Source organism: Neomonachus schauinslandi, chromosome 16 (genome assembly GCF_002201575.2).
Source record: "Neomonachus schauinslandi chromosome 16, ASM220157v2, whole genome shotgun sequence".
Taxonomy (NCBI): domain Eukaryota; kingdom Metazoa; phylum Chordata; class Mammalia; order Carnivora; family Phocidae; genus Neomonachus; species Neomonachus schauinslandi.
The window spans coordinates 49,130,584-49,146,276 of NC_058418.1; the positions used below are offsets into that span (position 1 = coordinate 49,130,584).

Consider the following 15,693-nt stretch of genomic DNA (forward strand, 5'->3'; position numbering starts at 1 on the left):
TGCTCCCCTTGCAGTGGCAAATACGAACCCTGAAAAGGCCATGGTCTGATCAATGTTCCAGGCAGGAGGAGACAGTGGGGAGCCAAAGGGGCCAAGTATTTGCTTGTCCCCAGGATAGTTGGGTGCAAGGGGAGGCAAACTCAGACTCTAAACAAAAAAATAAGTAGATCATGTAATGTCAGTAGGGAAGGCATCCCTGAGCAGGTGACAGCTGAATACAGACATAAAGTAAGGGAGGAAAACATGCATGTATCTTGGTGCAAATGTTCCTGGAAGAAGGAAAGGCCAGTGCAAAGGCCCTGAGGCTGAAGCCAGCCTGGGGTATTTGAGAGAGCAAGGGGCGGGGGGAGGATGGGGGGAGAGAAGAGATGAGATCTGAGAGGTACACGGAGACATGGGGAGCTTTTGGAGAGATGTGTCCCTACCACCAGGCCACAGCTGGAACTGCACATCGAGTTAATAAATAGTTGAATGAATGAATGAATGAATGAATGAATGACATAATTCGGGTAAGGACTTGCCAAGGGGGCTGAGAGGACAAACGGACAGACAAGTCTCCTCTCTCGCAGATGTTGAAGCAGCGGCTGGCCCGGGAAATATGTGCCCTGCAGAGCAGCAAGGAGCAGTTGCTCACTGAAGGTGGGGCCCCCGTGCAGGGTTGGGGCTGAGGGGGCGGGGCCTAGCCCCCTGGAGCTCCTGGCCCCGCCCATGACGCTCCGCCCACCCGCAGAGAAACTGGCGCGGGCCAAGCTAGAGGAGGTGGAGCGGCAGCTGAGCTCGGGGCGCTCCCTGGCGGTGAACGATGGGTGAGAGGGGCAGAGAGCAAGGGGCGAAGGGGAAGGAGCAAGGAGGAGGGCAATGGGCCGACTTTCCCCCGTCACCGTCTCCAGCCGCCCCTCCCGGAAGGCCTGGCGCTGGAGCGGATCGGCGGGGCCTCTGGGGTGCGGCGCTCCTTGCACCCCAGCCGCTCGCGGAGGCTCCGGCCGCTTGGCGTCTGAGGTCTATGTCGGGATCTTGGTGGCTTCCTCCCCGCGCCGCTCCACTCTCGTTCTCTTCTTCCTCTCCGCGCCCCCTGCTCTCCAGGCTGAAGGCGGAGCTGGAGCAATTCGGGGGACAGGGTCCTGCCCTAATCCATTGCACCCCAAAGGACGGGGCCTGCAAAGGAGAGGTAGGGAGCCCAGCGATGCGGCGCGGGGGCAGAGACGGCGGGCGGGGGTGCCCTCGGAGTCTCTTGGAGAAAGCATCAGTGGGGAGCAGGGCGCCCGGCGGGGGACGTGACGGATAGAGTAAAGGCAGCCGCCGGCCTGCGTGCGGGGACGCCAGCGCCCTCGGGAGCCGGGGCCGGCAGCCTGACTCGCCGCTCCCGCAGGCTGGCCCCGAGCGCCCGGGCGCCCTCCACGAGGACCTGGAGCCGCCCCCAGAGCACTAGGACCCGCCCGAAGCTCCCCACCCCCACCCCCTTCGAGGCCGACCGAGAAATAAAGGCGAGGATTTTGGACCTTCCTCCACCTCCTGCCTGAGTCTGTGCTCCTCCGGGCTTGGGGTGTCTGTGCTCACGGCGGGCCGGGGGTGTGTCCAGGCACTCGGGGCGGGGCTTCGGCCGGGCTCCGCCCATCAGTCACGTGGCGGGCTCGGGGAGCTCAATGAATGTTCGTGAGCATCACAAAGGACACGTGGATGCCTAAGCCACCCCAGCTCCTTGGCCTCACGTCGGGTTCCTAACTGTTTTACCAACAAGGGCTAGAGGGAACATGTTAAAAACCCATGTAAAGTCCTGTCTGTCTCCTGTGGTTCAGAGTAAATTCCAACCTCCCAAGAGCCCCTGCATTCCCCACAGAATCCCACTGACCTCTCAGCCTCCCCCTGCTCCCCCTCACACGTTCGGTTCCAGCCCTCTGCTTTTGCACCCTCTCCGAGCACTTTTTCCTCTCAGGGCCTTTGCCCAGCTGTGTCCTCCTGTGGGACGCCGTTCCCCAGGGCCTCGAACAACCGCAAGTCTGTTAAGTCTGTCAGCTGCCTTGGAGGCTGGCCTGGGGGACCCTACTTCAAAAGGCACCTTGCACCAGGGTGCTGTCCTTGACTAAACATGTCTTCATAAAATGTCTGTGCTGGTTGTCCGCCGTGTGCCAGGCACCAGTGTTGGCCCTGAATTTAAATAGCATGGTCAGGGGATGTCTCACTGAGGGAGTGGCGCCAGAGCAGGGAGGTGAGGGGGCGAGTGAGGAGGGGAGCCCTGTGGACATCGGGGGGAAAGGTGCCCCTGGCAGAGGGAATGGCTCGTGCAAAGGCTGTGAGGTGGGATTGGGCTTTGTTGTGTTTGAGGAACATCTGGAGGGAGCCAGTGTGGTGGAGCACGGTGAGGTAAAGAGGGAGGGGGGATAATACTGGAGAATTGTTGGGGACCCAGTCAAGTCGGGCCTTGTCTGCCGAGTCTGTGTAGTGTTCCGAGAAGGAGCCCTGGCCCCCAGCAAACACTCAGTATAGGTTAGCTATCACTTCCCCTGGCCCACTGCCCGCCTGCGTTAGGCCGGCCTCCAAGGATCTTTAGGGAGCCTTGGTGTCTCTGTGTCACACAGATGGGACAGCCTGGATATTCTACCAACTTACCATTTTCCTCCTAGGATTCAAATCCTGGTTTCCCTGCTCACTTGCTGAGTAATCTCAGCAAACTGATTAAGGTCTCCCAAACTCAATTGCCAGATTTGCAAAATGATACCAACCTCACAGAAATTATTATAAACCTAGCCAACTCCTTGCTCCTCTAGGAAATCTCCCCTGAACCCACAGATAAGCTAAATTGCCTCATGTGGGTACGGTATAAGGCAAGGGTTGATTGGCGCCCCCACAGAACTCTGAAGAGTGGAGACTGACCAGCCTTATTTTTCTCCCTGGTTTCCAGTAAAAGCCCTGAAAAAAAACTGCTGAAGACAAATGTCCCTTTCAGTTATTGCCTGGATATTTTTGTACATGCATGAAAGCCCCTGAAATTCCTTGGATCTGAAGGCTACTGATGATTAATTGTTAATTGTTTCCATGCGCCGATAGTTCTTAACCGTTTTTCTTCTTTTCTCTCGTATAAAATAAATACTGGCTTATTCCATATTCCTGGAGTTCCCCAAAAGCTCAGACTTTGAGTGGTTGCTTCTTTACTCTCACACACTTCTCTTTCTCAACGGCTTGTAAGTTAAGGACAGTTGTTAAATTATTCCCTGGGGAGGAAAGGATCAAATGGCCTTCCTAGTCAGGAATTCTTTAGCCTTTTCATCTTCATTCTTTTGGGACTGTGGGTTTGGAAGGGGAGAATAAAAGGACAGGAGACTGCTATTTGGGAACGTTGAAGAGCAATATGAGACGTGCACCTTTATAAGATGGAGGGAGTCCTAGATGGGAGCTGTGCTGCCCAGCGTGACAGCTCCGGGCCTCAAGGGGCCCCAAGGGGCTACCGGGCACGTGCAGTGCAGCTGGTCCAAATGGAGACACGCCCCAAGTACAAAATGCACGCTGGATTTCAAAGACCTGGAACAAGAAAAAAATGAAATGCATCCTTAATCATTCTTACGTTGATGACATATGTAAATGATACTATTTTGTGAATAGTTATAATCATAACGTTTAATATATTGGCTTAAATAAAATATTAAGGTTAAGTTCACCTTGTTTTTCCTTGTTTAATTTTTTTAATGTGGCTAGTAGAACATTTTAGGTTACATATGTCGCTCACATTATTTTCTTTTTCTATTGGACAGCACTGTCTTATTAGAGGGTGTGGAAGGGGACTGGGCCATCTGCTGTGCCCCTGGCCCCTTTGTAGCTGTTACCTGCAGGACACATGGCTCCTGGTCTCCCGGTGTCTTGATCTCACTTGATGCCTTTCGTGCCAGGAGCTCAGCACTGAAGACTGGAACAGTGTTTCACATGGGATGGACACGTATGCAAGGCACACACACACACCTGCATCCAGATCCCTTTTCGGTGTATACATCTCAGTTTGTGGATGAACAGATCCCATAGTCTTGCATCTCAGAAAACATTTTAGTGTATTTGAAGGGCATACTCTTGGTATACCAGATGTCCTTGCTCACTCAGGCAAAAATGCTGATTTTATCCCCTGAACACCTACATAAGTATAGTTTCTTTTAATGCCATTAGCAAGAGGTTCAAAATGGCTACGCTACAAAATTATCAGGCTTCAGGAATGCGTTTTACACAATTGACATGCCATCAAAACTGTTGAACTGGCTAGTGAGGAGCAGGATAATCACATGTTCTTAAAATTTTATCCCAGTTTATGTATTAACTCTGAAGGGGGATGTGACTTTATAGTGGGGAGATAGAACTGCCTGAACCAAGGGCCAAGTGTAGCATGACCAGTCGTGGGACCAGATGAGTGGGAGGTACACCTCATCACCCATGTGGGGTTCTTGATGAAGATGTTTTACGTTTAATCAATTGGAATCTGTACAGCGAGAAGTTCTATAGGACAACTACCTTGGACATCTGGAACAGGTCAGTGTCATGAAGAATGGAGAAGCTCTGATGTATTAGTTACCTATCACTGTGGTGACACATTACCACAAACTTGGTGGCTAAACAATACAAATTTGCTACTTCACAGTTCTGGAGGTCAGAAGTCCCAGTTCTGGAGGACTCAGCTTACGTTCTGGAGGACTAAAATCACAGTGTCATCAGTGCTGTGTTCCTTCTGGGGGCTCTCAGAATCTGTTCCTTACCTTTTCTAGCTTTTCAAGGTTGCCTTAAATACTTGACTCCCACCCTCAGACCTCTGCTTCCATCATCACGTCTCCTCTGACCCTCCTGCCTCCTTCTTAGAAGGACCCCTGTGATGCAACTAGGTAATTCAGGAAAATCCCCTAACCCAAGGCCCTTAACTAAACCATGTCTGCAAAGACCCTCTAGACACACTAGGTAACATACTCCCAGGTTCTATGGAATAATGGACAACTTTGGGGGCCATTATTCTGCCCACCACATTGGAGGACTGTTCTTGAATGGGAGAGACCAAAGGAAATTCATGAAACTTGAATGGACCCTGGATCAAGGCTGGGAGAAAACATTGTGGGGGCCTTGGGGAATTTAAGAATAGAGTGAAATTTGGATGATACTGTGGAATTAATGTTGATTTCTAGCAGTGGTACTGGCAGGTGGTTGGTTGGAGAATGTCCTTATTTTGGGGAAATGAGGGCTGAAGTAGGTTTTAAGTTTCATAATGTCTGCCGCCGATGCTTGGATGGTTTGGCAGAGGGGAAGTGTGTACGTGTGTATGAGAGGGGGAGGACGAAGTGGGTGCAGAAAGATGGTAGTCAATCTAGGGGTTTATTGTATGGCTCTTTGTCAAAGATTTGAAATCCTTTAATAAATCTAATAAGTGGAAAATTGGGGCTCCATTTCCATAGCCCCTTCCTGTGTCCTAAATGTCCCAACGAGAAGCCCCTGAGATGGCAGGTGTTATATTTTGCATGAACATATGTAAAACCAGACTTGATCTATCCCCAGTCCCTAGGAAGCACACCCCTCTCCATTCAGACTCTGACTTTTTCCAAAGGTGACTGTGCTAGTTCATGATGTTCTTGGTAGGTCCCGGCTCAACTCTGCCTTCTTTTTTTTTTTTTTTTAAAGATTTATTTACTTATTTGACAGAGAGAGACACAGCAAGAGAGGGAACACAAGCAGGGGGACTGGGAGAGGGAAAAGCAGTCTCCCCGCAGAGCAGGGAGCCCGATGCGGGACTCGATCCCAGGACTCTGGGATCATGACCCGAGCCGAAGGCAGATGCTTAACGACTGAGCCACCCAGGCGCCCCTCAACTCTGCCTTCTTAATGAAATTTCTTTGTTGGTATTTAGTCCCTCAGAAATGAGAAGGGCATCTCAGGCTCTCCCTTGAGGTCTTTTATCTCCCCCCAACCACCACTGCTAGTTGGGAGATGTTCTGACCCTCTCCTTGGCCAGGATTTCAGGAATGACAAAGGGGAACGAATGGAGGCCTGGCCTGGCCTACAGCAGCCTCCATAAGGAGATGACAGCTCTCACACATGGTGGCCTTTCCTGGTCCACAACAAATCTGTGTCCTTTGGCTTTTGATTTGCCATTTGTTCTCCTGGATCCGCGGACCTCCCTCTTCCCCCGCCCCTACCTCCTCGATCTGCAGGGTGCTGTGTTCATTTCCTGTAATTTGTTCTCAGAACTTTGCTTTGTCTTTCAGGTTCACATGTGAATGGCCCCCGGGGCTGGGGGGGTTGGTGGGTCTCAGCATTGCCAAAGGCTGAAGAGCATCTCAGAGAACCGAGCTAGAAAGGAGCCAACTGTGGAGAGCGGGCAGAGGAGCCAGACGGACTTGAGGGGTTCCCAGAGAGGGGAGAGGGAGGGAGTGGCCAGGTGACGTCATAGACTGTGTGTGTGTGTGTGGGGGGGAGGCGGCGTGGTAATTCCTCTCTCTGCCCAGGCCTGGTGACTGACCTCCGGGCTCCTGGGGTACCTACCTCCCTAAGCAGCCCGGCTCCGCCACGCAGCAGCTCTGTGGCTTCACCCAGTTACTTAGCTTCTCTGAGCCCGTCTCCTCCCCTGCAAAGCACAGGGTTGTTGTGAGGGCTAAGGAAATGGATAATGTCAAGAAAGCGCGTAAGACAAGACTTGGCCTAGCATGAATGGGCACTCTGTTGGAGTTAGCTGCCATCATCATTACGGAGAATTTTTATATTCGCAGTCGGTCACCATCCCAGCAGTCCTACTGCGATCCTAATCAACACCATAGGTTTTTGTTGGGAAAGGAAACTGATGGCCGCTTACCAACCAGGATAAGGCTCGATTTCAATCCCAGGTCTTCCTGCGTGGAGTCTAGAACTCTTCCTGTTCTGCACGCCACAGCACACGTGCACTTTCCCAGTCCGCCCAGGTTTGTCTGGCTTTTTTTTTTTTCTTCTTGCTTCAACTTTTAAAAAAACAGAATTTAACTGAATAAAATTTGAAGGTCTTATTGGCTTTGTTCAATGATTCCTGAATGGGGCAGCATCCAATGTACCAGACAGAAAGGTGCCCCGAGGAGCTGTATAAAGTGAAAGACTTGCAGGCAGAGGGGAGCAGGAACGAGGAATTTACACTAGGTAACCAGGCTGGTTGGTTATTGCAAGGTCACTTTGCTTTAGGAGCTGGCAGGGGTCTATCAGGAAGATTATCTAACCAGCGCTCATTTACAACTGTCTTTTTGGTGGGTGCACGATAAGCTTTTACTAATTACTACTTTAGAGATCTGTTGATTTAACTTGTTTTTTTAGGGACTTTTTTTTTTTTTTAAGATTTTATTTATTTTTTTGACAGAGAGAGACACAGCGAGAGAGGGAACACAAGCAGGGGGAGTGGGAGAGGGAGAAGCAGGCTTCCCGCAGAGCAGGGAGCCCGATGTGGGACTCGATCCCAGGACCCTGGGATCATGACCTGAGCCGAAGGCAGACACTTAACGACTGAGCCACCCAGGCGCCCTTTTTAGGGACTTTTGACGCCAAGTTTGGCCAGTTTTCCCAGGATCCCTTCGACAGGCTCTGGAATGAGTGGGGGTGTCTGGGTTCTCAATGTTGTCACGAAGAACTGTAAAGGAGGAAAAATAATTTTCCCTCTTCCCTTTATGGTGAGTGCATGGCCGAGACCCCTTTTTTTCTACGCCTCATAAATGGATAAGCTCACCTGTGGCTCCACCGTGGCCACTGTAACTCAAGCTCATCGTTGATAAGTTTAACCTGCTTGTTTTCAGCCTTAAAATTTTATTCACCTGAGGCCTCACGCTGGCTTCTCCAGCTTAAGTCAGACCCGGCTCAATCTCTGCCCGGTTCCTTCCGGAGCCCTCTGGAAAAAGAAGAGCTCAAATAGCCTGCAGGCTCCTAACGCAAAGTCCTGGGGGGCCAGGACCCCGGATCTGAGAGGGACGCACCCATCACCTCCAGAGACCGCGGAGCAGCGAGCCCGAGGGACCCAGCAGGTACTTTGTCTGGTTGCTCTTGTTCCTCGGGGGTGTCAGGGGTCGCCTTTGGTTCCTTCTCTGACACCAGAACTGTTGAAAGACAAACTGAGGCACATTAAAAATTTTGAGTTTATTTGCGCAAAAATCAATTCCCACTGGGCAGCATCCAATTCAGTAGATAGGCAGGCGCTCCGAGGAGGAGGTGTAGAACATGAACGGTGTTTGTGGGCCGACGGGAGTGGGGACAAGGGAGTTTTACCAGGCCGAAAAGCTGGTTGGTTATTGCAAAGTTATTTTGCTTTAGGGAAGAGCAGGGCTCAAGGGGGCAGACGAACTGATTGGTGCTGATCGGGTGATTGATTGACTGGTTTACGATTCCATTTCTGAAAGAGCCGGGAGTGTAATTAAGTCTCAGTTTTGTGATATGGGACTTAGCATCATGATTCCATTTGGGGCCTGTTGTCTTGTTTCCCACAAAGGGTAGGGGCGTTACCCTTGCTAAAAAGAGAGGGTGCAGGTGACATCTGTGTATTTGTCGTGGCAGAGGAGATGTTTTCTTTCTACGTCATCTGGACGCATGTGGGTGCCACGTATTGCTGCGGACCTCGTGAGGAATCCCGCTGGTTGGTTGCTCATTGCTTTCGTTTTGCCCCTGAAGTAAGTTCTTGTTGACCATCCGTCCTTAAAATACTGCTTTCATTTAAAAAGAAGCTCAAATCAAACATTGTAGCTGTTTCTGCTAAATGAAGCCTCAGAGATTCTAGCGTTCTTGGGCACATAAACACATCTCCCTGAAAGGCTTGGCTCAGCTAAGAGCCAGAATTTGTTATATGTGCCTCCTCAGTACTTTACAGAATTTATGACTAGCTTATGAATGGATACCGTAGGCACCAGATGCACATTGTAAAGATGTTAAAAAGTTGCAATTATTATCTTTTGGCCTCTGGCCAAAGAAACGAGTGTATAGGAATTGACTAAAGAAAGGTACTGCTCCCTTCCTATTCCTAAGCTCTGAATGGGCTTTGTTCTTTTATACATGTTTCTAAGTGTGTTGGTAAAAGAAATGGAAGGCAAGAAAGAGGGAGAGAGGGAGGGGGAGGGAGAGGAAAAGATGGGGAGTGGGACAGGGAGGGAAATGAAAGGAGAAGAGGGAAGGAAGAATGGAAAGTCTTGCATTTGGGAAAGCGAAGGGAGGGAATTTGCTAGACACACTGTGAAGGGGTTCCTGTATTACTCCTGTTCTTAGGCCCCATCCTATGGCTGGGCTCAGTAATCTCTTCAGGATGACTTGGAAGAAGTACAAAACCAAAGCAGGGTCAAAGATCTACCTCCATCCTGGGTTCTGAACTAGGAACGGGAAAGGGAGTCTGTTATCAAGGATTTAAGTGTATGAATTTGAGAAGGCTGTAGAGGTCAGTAACACTTTGGACTTGAGCACTTTTTATTTTTCTTTATTTATTTTTTAAAAGATTTTATTTATTTGAGAGAGAGAATGAGAGACAGAGAGCATGAGAGGGAGGAGGGTCAGAGGGAGAAGCAGACTCCCTGCCGAGCAGGGAGCCTGATGTGGGACTCGATCCCGGGACTCCAGGATCATGACCTGAGGCGAAGGCAGTCGCTTAACCAACTGAGCCACCCAGGCGCCCTGGACTTGAGCACTTTTTAACACGATAGACTTCATGGTAATAAGGTGCTTCTTATACCTAGGATCTCATTAAATTCTCAATAATGTAAATACGGGAGGTAGACATGGCAGAAACGACAAGGCTGCCCTCCTAGAAGAACTCTAGGATGACCCCAGGGATCCAAGTCCATGTGTAATTCATCCTCTTGATTGGGGGGACCTAGCACTATGACGGGCTATCACTTTGTAATCAGAGCATGCCTTATGACACAGCTGACTTCAAGAAAGGGCGATTATCCTCAGCAGGCTTGGGTCTGACCTCTTCAGGGGGCCCTGAGAAGGGACTGGGTGCTTCCTGGCCAAGGAGACTCCAAGCATGGGAGGGATTTGACCCATGGGATCTTCTCCCTTGCTGGCTTAGAAGCTAGAGGGGCCACATGGCGAGGAAGGAGGCTGCTTCTGTAGGGCCCAGGGTGTCATCCAGCTGACAGCCAGGAAGGACGCTTTTCAGGGTCATTTGCATTATTAATATTTTCCATCAGTTCAGGAACATTTCTTATAAAGGGCCTGCTAGTATATAGTTCAGGTTTTGCATCCACATACAGTCTGTTGCGGTCCCATTTTCTGTTCTTTTTGTGTTTTAAAACAAAAAATGCTTAGATTAAGGACTGAACCAAAACAGGTGTGAGCTGGCTGGCTAGCTGCGGTGTAGACCATCAACAAGACAATCAGTGGAGGCCTGAGTAGCAGTGTTTGCCAATTTCTGTAGTGTAAATACAACCCCTGTGATTGATTTCACGCCGCCCACGTGAAATTTCTTCACTGTCAGGAAAACATGCGGTAGCATATCATTGTGGAATATTTGCATGCGTGAACAATGGGAGTAAATAACCAACTGTAAGAGCATCGACAATAGTAAAATAGTTATTTGGAAGGGTTGAGTTTTGAGTCTGTTGCCCTTGTTTCTAATATAAATTGTTGTGAGTTTCTGTAATTGAATTTTTGATCAAGCTGTGTTTCACGACCAACTCATGTGATTGCTGAAAAGTGAAGAGCTGGCTCTGGGGCTGGTACTCGCCCCCTGGAGCACAACACGGCTTGTGCCCTTCAGACGGGGGGGGTATGTGTTCCAGGCCTTAGGATTCTCTCCCCTCAGCTGACTCCGGGCCATCTCCGCCCTGCAGACAGGGGGACCAGGGGAGAACAGTGAGGAAGGAGGGGCCTGAGCCCCTGGCCCTTAGAGCTGCCCACCCCCCAGGTGTCTGCCTCTTTTGACCCTAGTGTGAGGCAGAGGGGAACTCAGCTGCTACCTTGCTCAAGCTCCTCCTGTTGGGGATTTTGGTACAACTCTTGGCTCTGGATTCCAATGCAGTCTGGGAATTCCCTTGTTTGAGTGAGGAAACCAGTCCTGAGAGGTACCTTGCAGCAACACGGGGCCGTAAGTCCCATACTTAGCATTTTAAACCACACCTTCTACCTGCAAGGGCCTTGTGATTTCTGGGGCGTCCTGTTGCAAATCTAATCGCTCCGTCACTAATCAGTACGCGCACCAGCTCAGCTCAGACCCGCAAAGAGGCACCAGACTGCGCTTGCCTGGCTAGTGGTCTCGTCTCTGCCAGTGGTTTACTGTGAAGTACACCATGTCCTTTGGGAAGGTCGACCATGAAGCCTGAAGGAAGGGCCTCCCTGGACGCCGGGGAGGGGGACAGAGGTGGCAGCAGAGCCTTCTTGTATCTGAAACTGCATTGAATACAGACGAGCTCATTGCTGTGCTACGTACCACGGGGATTAGAGAAATCAGAGGGAAGGTCATCTGCTGTCCAAATGGTTGCATCTCCCACACGTGTCCGCTGTGCTGTCCTCCTATTACTATGCTTCAGGACCACGTTTGATGATGATGATCTTGCAAGACCACATGCGCTCCAGGACCCGATTCATTCATAACTGAGACCGACCTGTAGACCCACTTTGTAATCATTTTCCAATTGAGATTCTCTAAGTTCTTGTAACACACACACATACTAATTAAAACATCGGTATTTGTGTTATGCAATTAAACAGGTAAACATTGTGGCAGCTCATTTAGCATGGCTTTTCCTTGAACGATGCTCCTTCATTATCCTGTGTGTAGGGATATAGTTCTACATCAAAGACAATCGTGATTGTTTTCCCCTCGAAATGACCACTTTCAGGCACTAGAAATGTCTTATGTTCTCTATATTTTGCCTTAGTCCTGGCCAGCCTAACTTCGGTCCTTACTCCGAGGGGGCAGGTTGACTTAATTTGCACTGTTGCTTCTCTGTCCCAGCACCAGCTGAAGACAAATGGTTTGGGGGTTGCCATTATTAAATATTTTGATTTTAATCTGTCTCCTCTGTTGGGAGGACAGGTGGCTGTATATTTCAATAGCCTAAATTCTGGGGTTCTACAGCTCTCTAGTTCCAGTTTGGCAGTTATTTATATTTTTCAGGATGGTTTATTTATTTATTTTAAAGATTTTATTTATTTATTTGCGAGAGAGAATGAGAGACAGAGAGCACGAGAGGGAGGCGGGTCAGAGGGAGAAGCAGACTCCCCGCTGAGCAGGGAGCCCGATGCGGGACTCGATCCCGGGACTCCAGGATCATGACCTGAGCCGAAGGCAGTCGCTTAACCGACTGAGCCACCCAGGCGCCCCAGGATGGTTTATTGTGCTGACCCTTCAGTTGTCAGAATCTTCCCGTGTTAAACGTAGAAGGGTCACATGTTTCTTGGTCTCATTGTGTCTTGGGCTTTTGACTCCTTGTTTACGGAGAGAGTCGCTGCCTTTGGTGCCACCTCCAAACCCCGGCCACTGGGACATCCCCACTAGCAGCATGGGCGGTCTTCCCTTCCCTCCACGGTGAGTGCTGACATCTGGAAGGACTCCGGTGTCACCCCTGGATGGGGGACACAGAAACCCCAGCAGGCAGCTCCAATGGGATAGAGCCACCGAGGCTCTGTTCCCCCCTGCCCCACTTTATTTGGGCAATAAAGACGTGACGCCATATGGTGCGACAGACTGGGCCGTATGGCATCATCAGCCAATGTCTGCAATGCTCGGATGACAAGAGCTGCAAATGTTAACTCCTAGTAGGGAAAGTCTGGACCAGTGAGAGATGGGAGATGAGAAGGAGCTGGAGACACGCGCTGTCTTTGTCCTGACGTTCTGGTCGGACGTGGGGATTGGCTGTCCGCGGGCCAGCGATGTCCTGTGTGGCGGAGGGACCGGCTGCTTCTCTGGGCGATGCAGCGGGCTCCTGAGTAATGCGCTGCCTCGTCTTTGCTTCCCAACATCCCTGCCTCTCTTCTTTCCCCTCACTGGCTTTTCTGTGTGATTACATCTCCTCTTAAAATATCAGCATGCACTTTTCTTTTTTTTTTAAGCCTTGATTTGTAAGGCAAAGACAACAGCATGATCAGGAAATAATTCCTGAGTTTTCCATGTGAACGTGGCACAAACTGAAAAGCATTTAATCCTTACGTAATTATATTTCCATTCATAGCGTATTGGCATTTCTGATAGGTTGGAATCCACAGAGATGAGTAGAAATAAAAATATAAGCAAGAATTAAGAGATAATCTAATAAATCACATGTATTACATAACACGTCATAGGAATCAGGTTGCCCCGTACGGACATTTATAACGTTGGATTATGAGTACAGGGTACATGTTGCGAGACAGGACTCATCATTGTATAGAATCAGCCCCTGAGACCAGGAGCGGCAGAGTTTGTGTTTCTGCTGATGGAACAGTCACACTGAAGTCTCAGGGGCCGGTCCAGCAGGAACGTTGCTTCTCGCTGCCCTGTGGGACTAAGCGCAGGCCACCGGCCAGGAGCAGGAGAAGCGACTTCTTGACAGTCTCCAGCGAGGGAGTCAGCCACCATCATCTGCCTTTGGCAGAGACTCCAAGGCAGACAGGAGAGAAGAAAAGCTTCAGTTGCAAACGCCCCAAGGTGTCCAGTAGCCCAGGCTGGAGGCTGTGGTTGGGGCTGACCACCGAGGAGCATCCTGTGTGATGGGGGGTGGGGGGGGAGTGCTTTCTCCCAGTGCGGTGGTGAAGGCTCTGTCCTGTGGGTCCTAAGTTGGAAGTGAGGGCAAAAATGAGGAAAACAGTCAGTTATGAATCCAGTCCTGGGTGTTTGGGGACAGTTGCCGAAGGAGCTGATGTTTGCCTCTTCCCCCCAACCCCAAGAGTTGCGGCGGATCGTGGGTGCGGTGGGTGGGCTTCCTGCAGACGCTCCCTGCCGCGGGGGGTCCTGTCTCCACCCCACCCCACCCCACCCCACCCCCGGGTGCTCTGGCTGTGGTCCGCGGGTGTGTTCCGTCTCTCAGTCCCAAGCACCATAGACAGCCGAGAAAGAAACGGTACTGTGTTTAAGTGCTGTACGAATGAACGGATCCTAAATATTAAATGTGGGGCCGTCACCTGGTCTTAACTATTGTTTCTCTGGAGAATGATGTCCTAGATACTTGCGAACATGGGTTTTAGGAAAAGGTCCTCTTGATACGAATTTAAATGGAAGGGATGGGCACGGTTGGAGAGGCCAGGTAAAAAGATGAGAAGGTGGCCAGGATCGTCCATCTGATGGAGTCTAACGGCTCCATGGTTGACAAGACGAAGGACAGACTCCATCTGAGAAAGGACCCGTGGCAGACACGGGGTCATGTGGTCCGATAGGCCGTTGCTCTGCCTTCAGGATACTGAAGAACTTCAAATGCAGCACTGTTCTCTTTCTCAGCCTTGGGAAGGTTTCTGTTCATGGTGGTCTATAGGGTTCAGAAGGCTAGAGATCGGCGGACCAGTGTAACTCCCTGCAGGGGTGTGGTTTGATAGAAAGGCAATGAATGGTATTCGAGTTGTTCAGTCCAACAGGTAACCCGCCAAATATGACTTTGCCCTCCATGAGTTTCCAATTCAGTTATTTTGAAAAAGGAAGAGCATTTGAATATAAATATTAGGAAGATAAATCAAGGTCAAGAGAGAAATTGAGAAAGAGACTCTATACTGCAAATAAAACCAGCCATAACCTTAGCTGTTTTGTTTGCAATTGCAAATGGAAATAGTGAGTTAATCTAAACACTGTAAATGATTCTGCTATCTCACAGATTCTAGATTCATCACAGAACAATTTATATGACCTAGATCAAGAGACACTAGGATCAGGGGCCATTTGGCTTCATGAAGAAAAATGGTTTTCATTGGTAAATAATTCTTTTCTATAAGTGATGGGGCACAACTTCCTCGGGTGCTGTAACAAAGTACCCCAGACTGGGTGGCTCAAACATCAGAAATGTGTTCATTCACAGTTCTGGAGGCTACACGTCTGAAATCGAGGTGTTGGCAGGGTTAGGTCTTCTGGGGGCTCTGGGGGAGAAACTTCGGCACGCTTCCCTCCTTGCTTCCGGTGGTTGTAGCAAATCCTTGATGTGTTTTGGTTTGTGGACACCTCCCTCCAATCTCTGTCTCCTCCACCTTCATGTTGCCTTCTTCCCTGAGCTTCTGTGCATCCTTTTATGCCTCTTCTGAGGACAGTCTCCCCAGATTTAGAATCCATCCTAATCTAGTATGATCTTACTTCAATTCTTAACTAATTAATTCTGCAAAGTCCCTATGTCTTAAATAAAGTCACACTGAGATACTACGAGAAGACATGAATTGGGGGACACTGTTGAAACCACTACAGATGGACCCTCTAAATTAATTATCTCAGAAAAAGAACCGAACAAGGCACAGTAGGTTTATAGTTTGAAATCTGGCACATTGCCTAATTGGAAATAGGACATAAATCAAACTTGCAAAATGCTATGTCTAGATTTATTCATCTGTAAAATAAGTATAATACTGATCTGTCAAAAGGTGTGGTTATGGTTAAGAAAAAAAGATCGCAGGAGGGGAAGAATGAAGGGGGGGAAATCGGAGGGGTAGACGAACTATGAGAGATGATGGACTCTGAAAAACAAACTGAGGGTTCTAGAGGGGAAGGGGGTGGGAGGATGGGTTAGCCTGGTGATGGGTATTAAAGAGGGCACGTTCTGCATGGAGCACTGGGTGTTATGCACAAACAATGAATCA

At 49.7% G+C, this 15,693-nt stretch overlaps 1 protein-coding gene across 1 annotated transcript in view; it reads left to right on the plus strand.

Moving 5' to 3' along the window:
* SYCE1L (synaptonemal complex central element protein 1 like) overlaps positions 1-15,693 on the plus strand; it is a 43,659-nt gene that overhangs the window by 9,512 nt on the left and 18,454 nt on the right. The window contains exons 8-10 of the mRNA XM_021705366.2: positions 570-639; positions 731-806; positions 1,084-1,168. Of these exons, the coding sequence (XP_021561041.2) occupies positions 570-639; positions 731-806; positions 1,084-1,168 (231 nt within the window). The remainder of the gene's footprint in view (positions 1-569; positions 640-730; positions 807-1,083; positions 1,169-15,693) is intronic.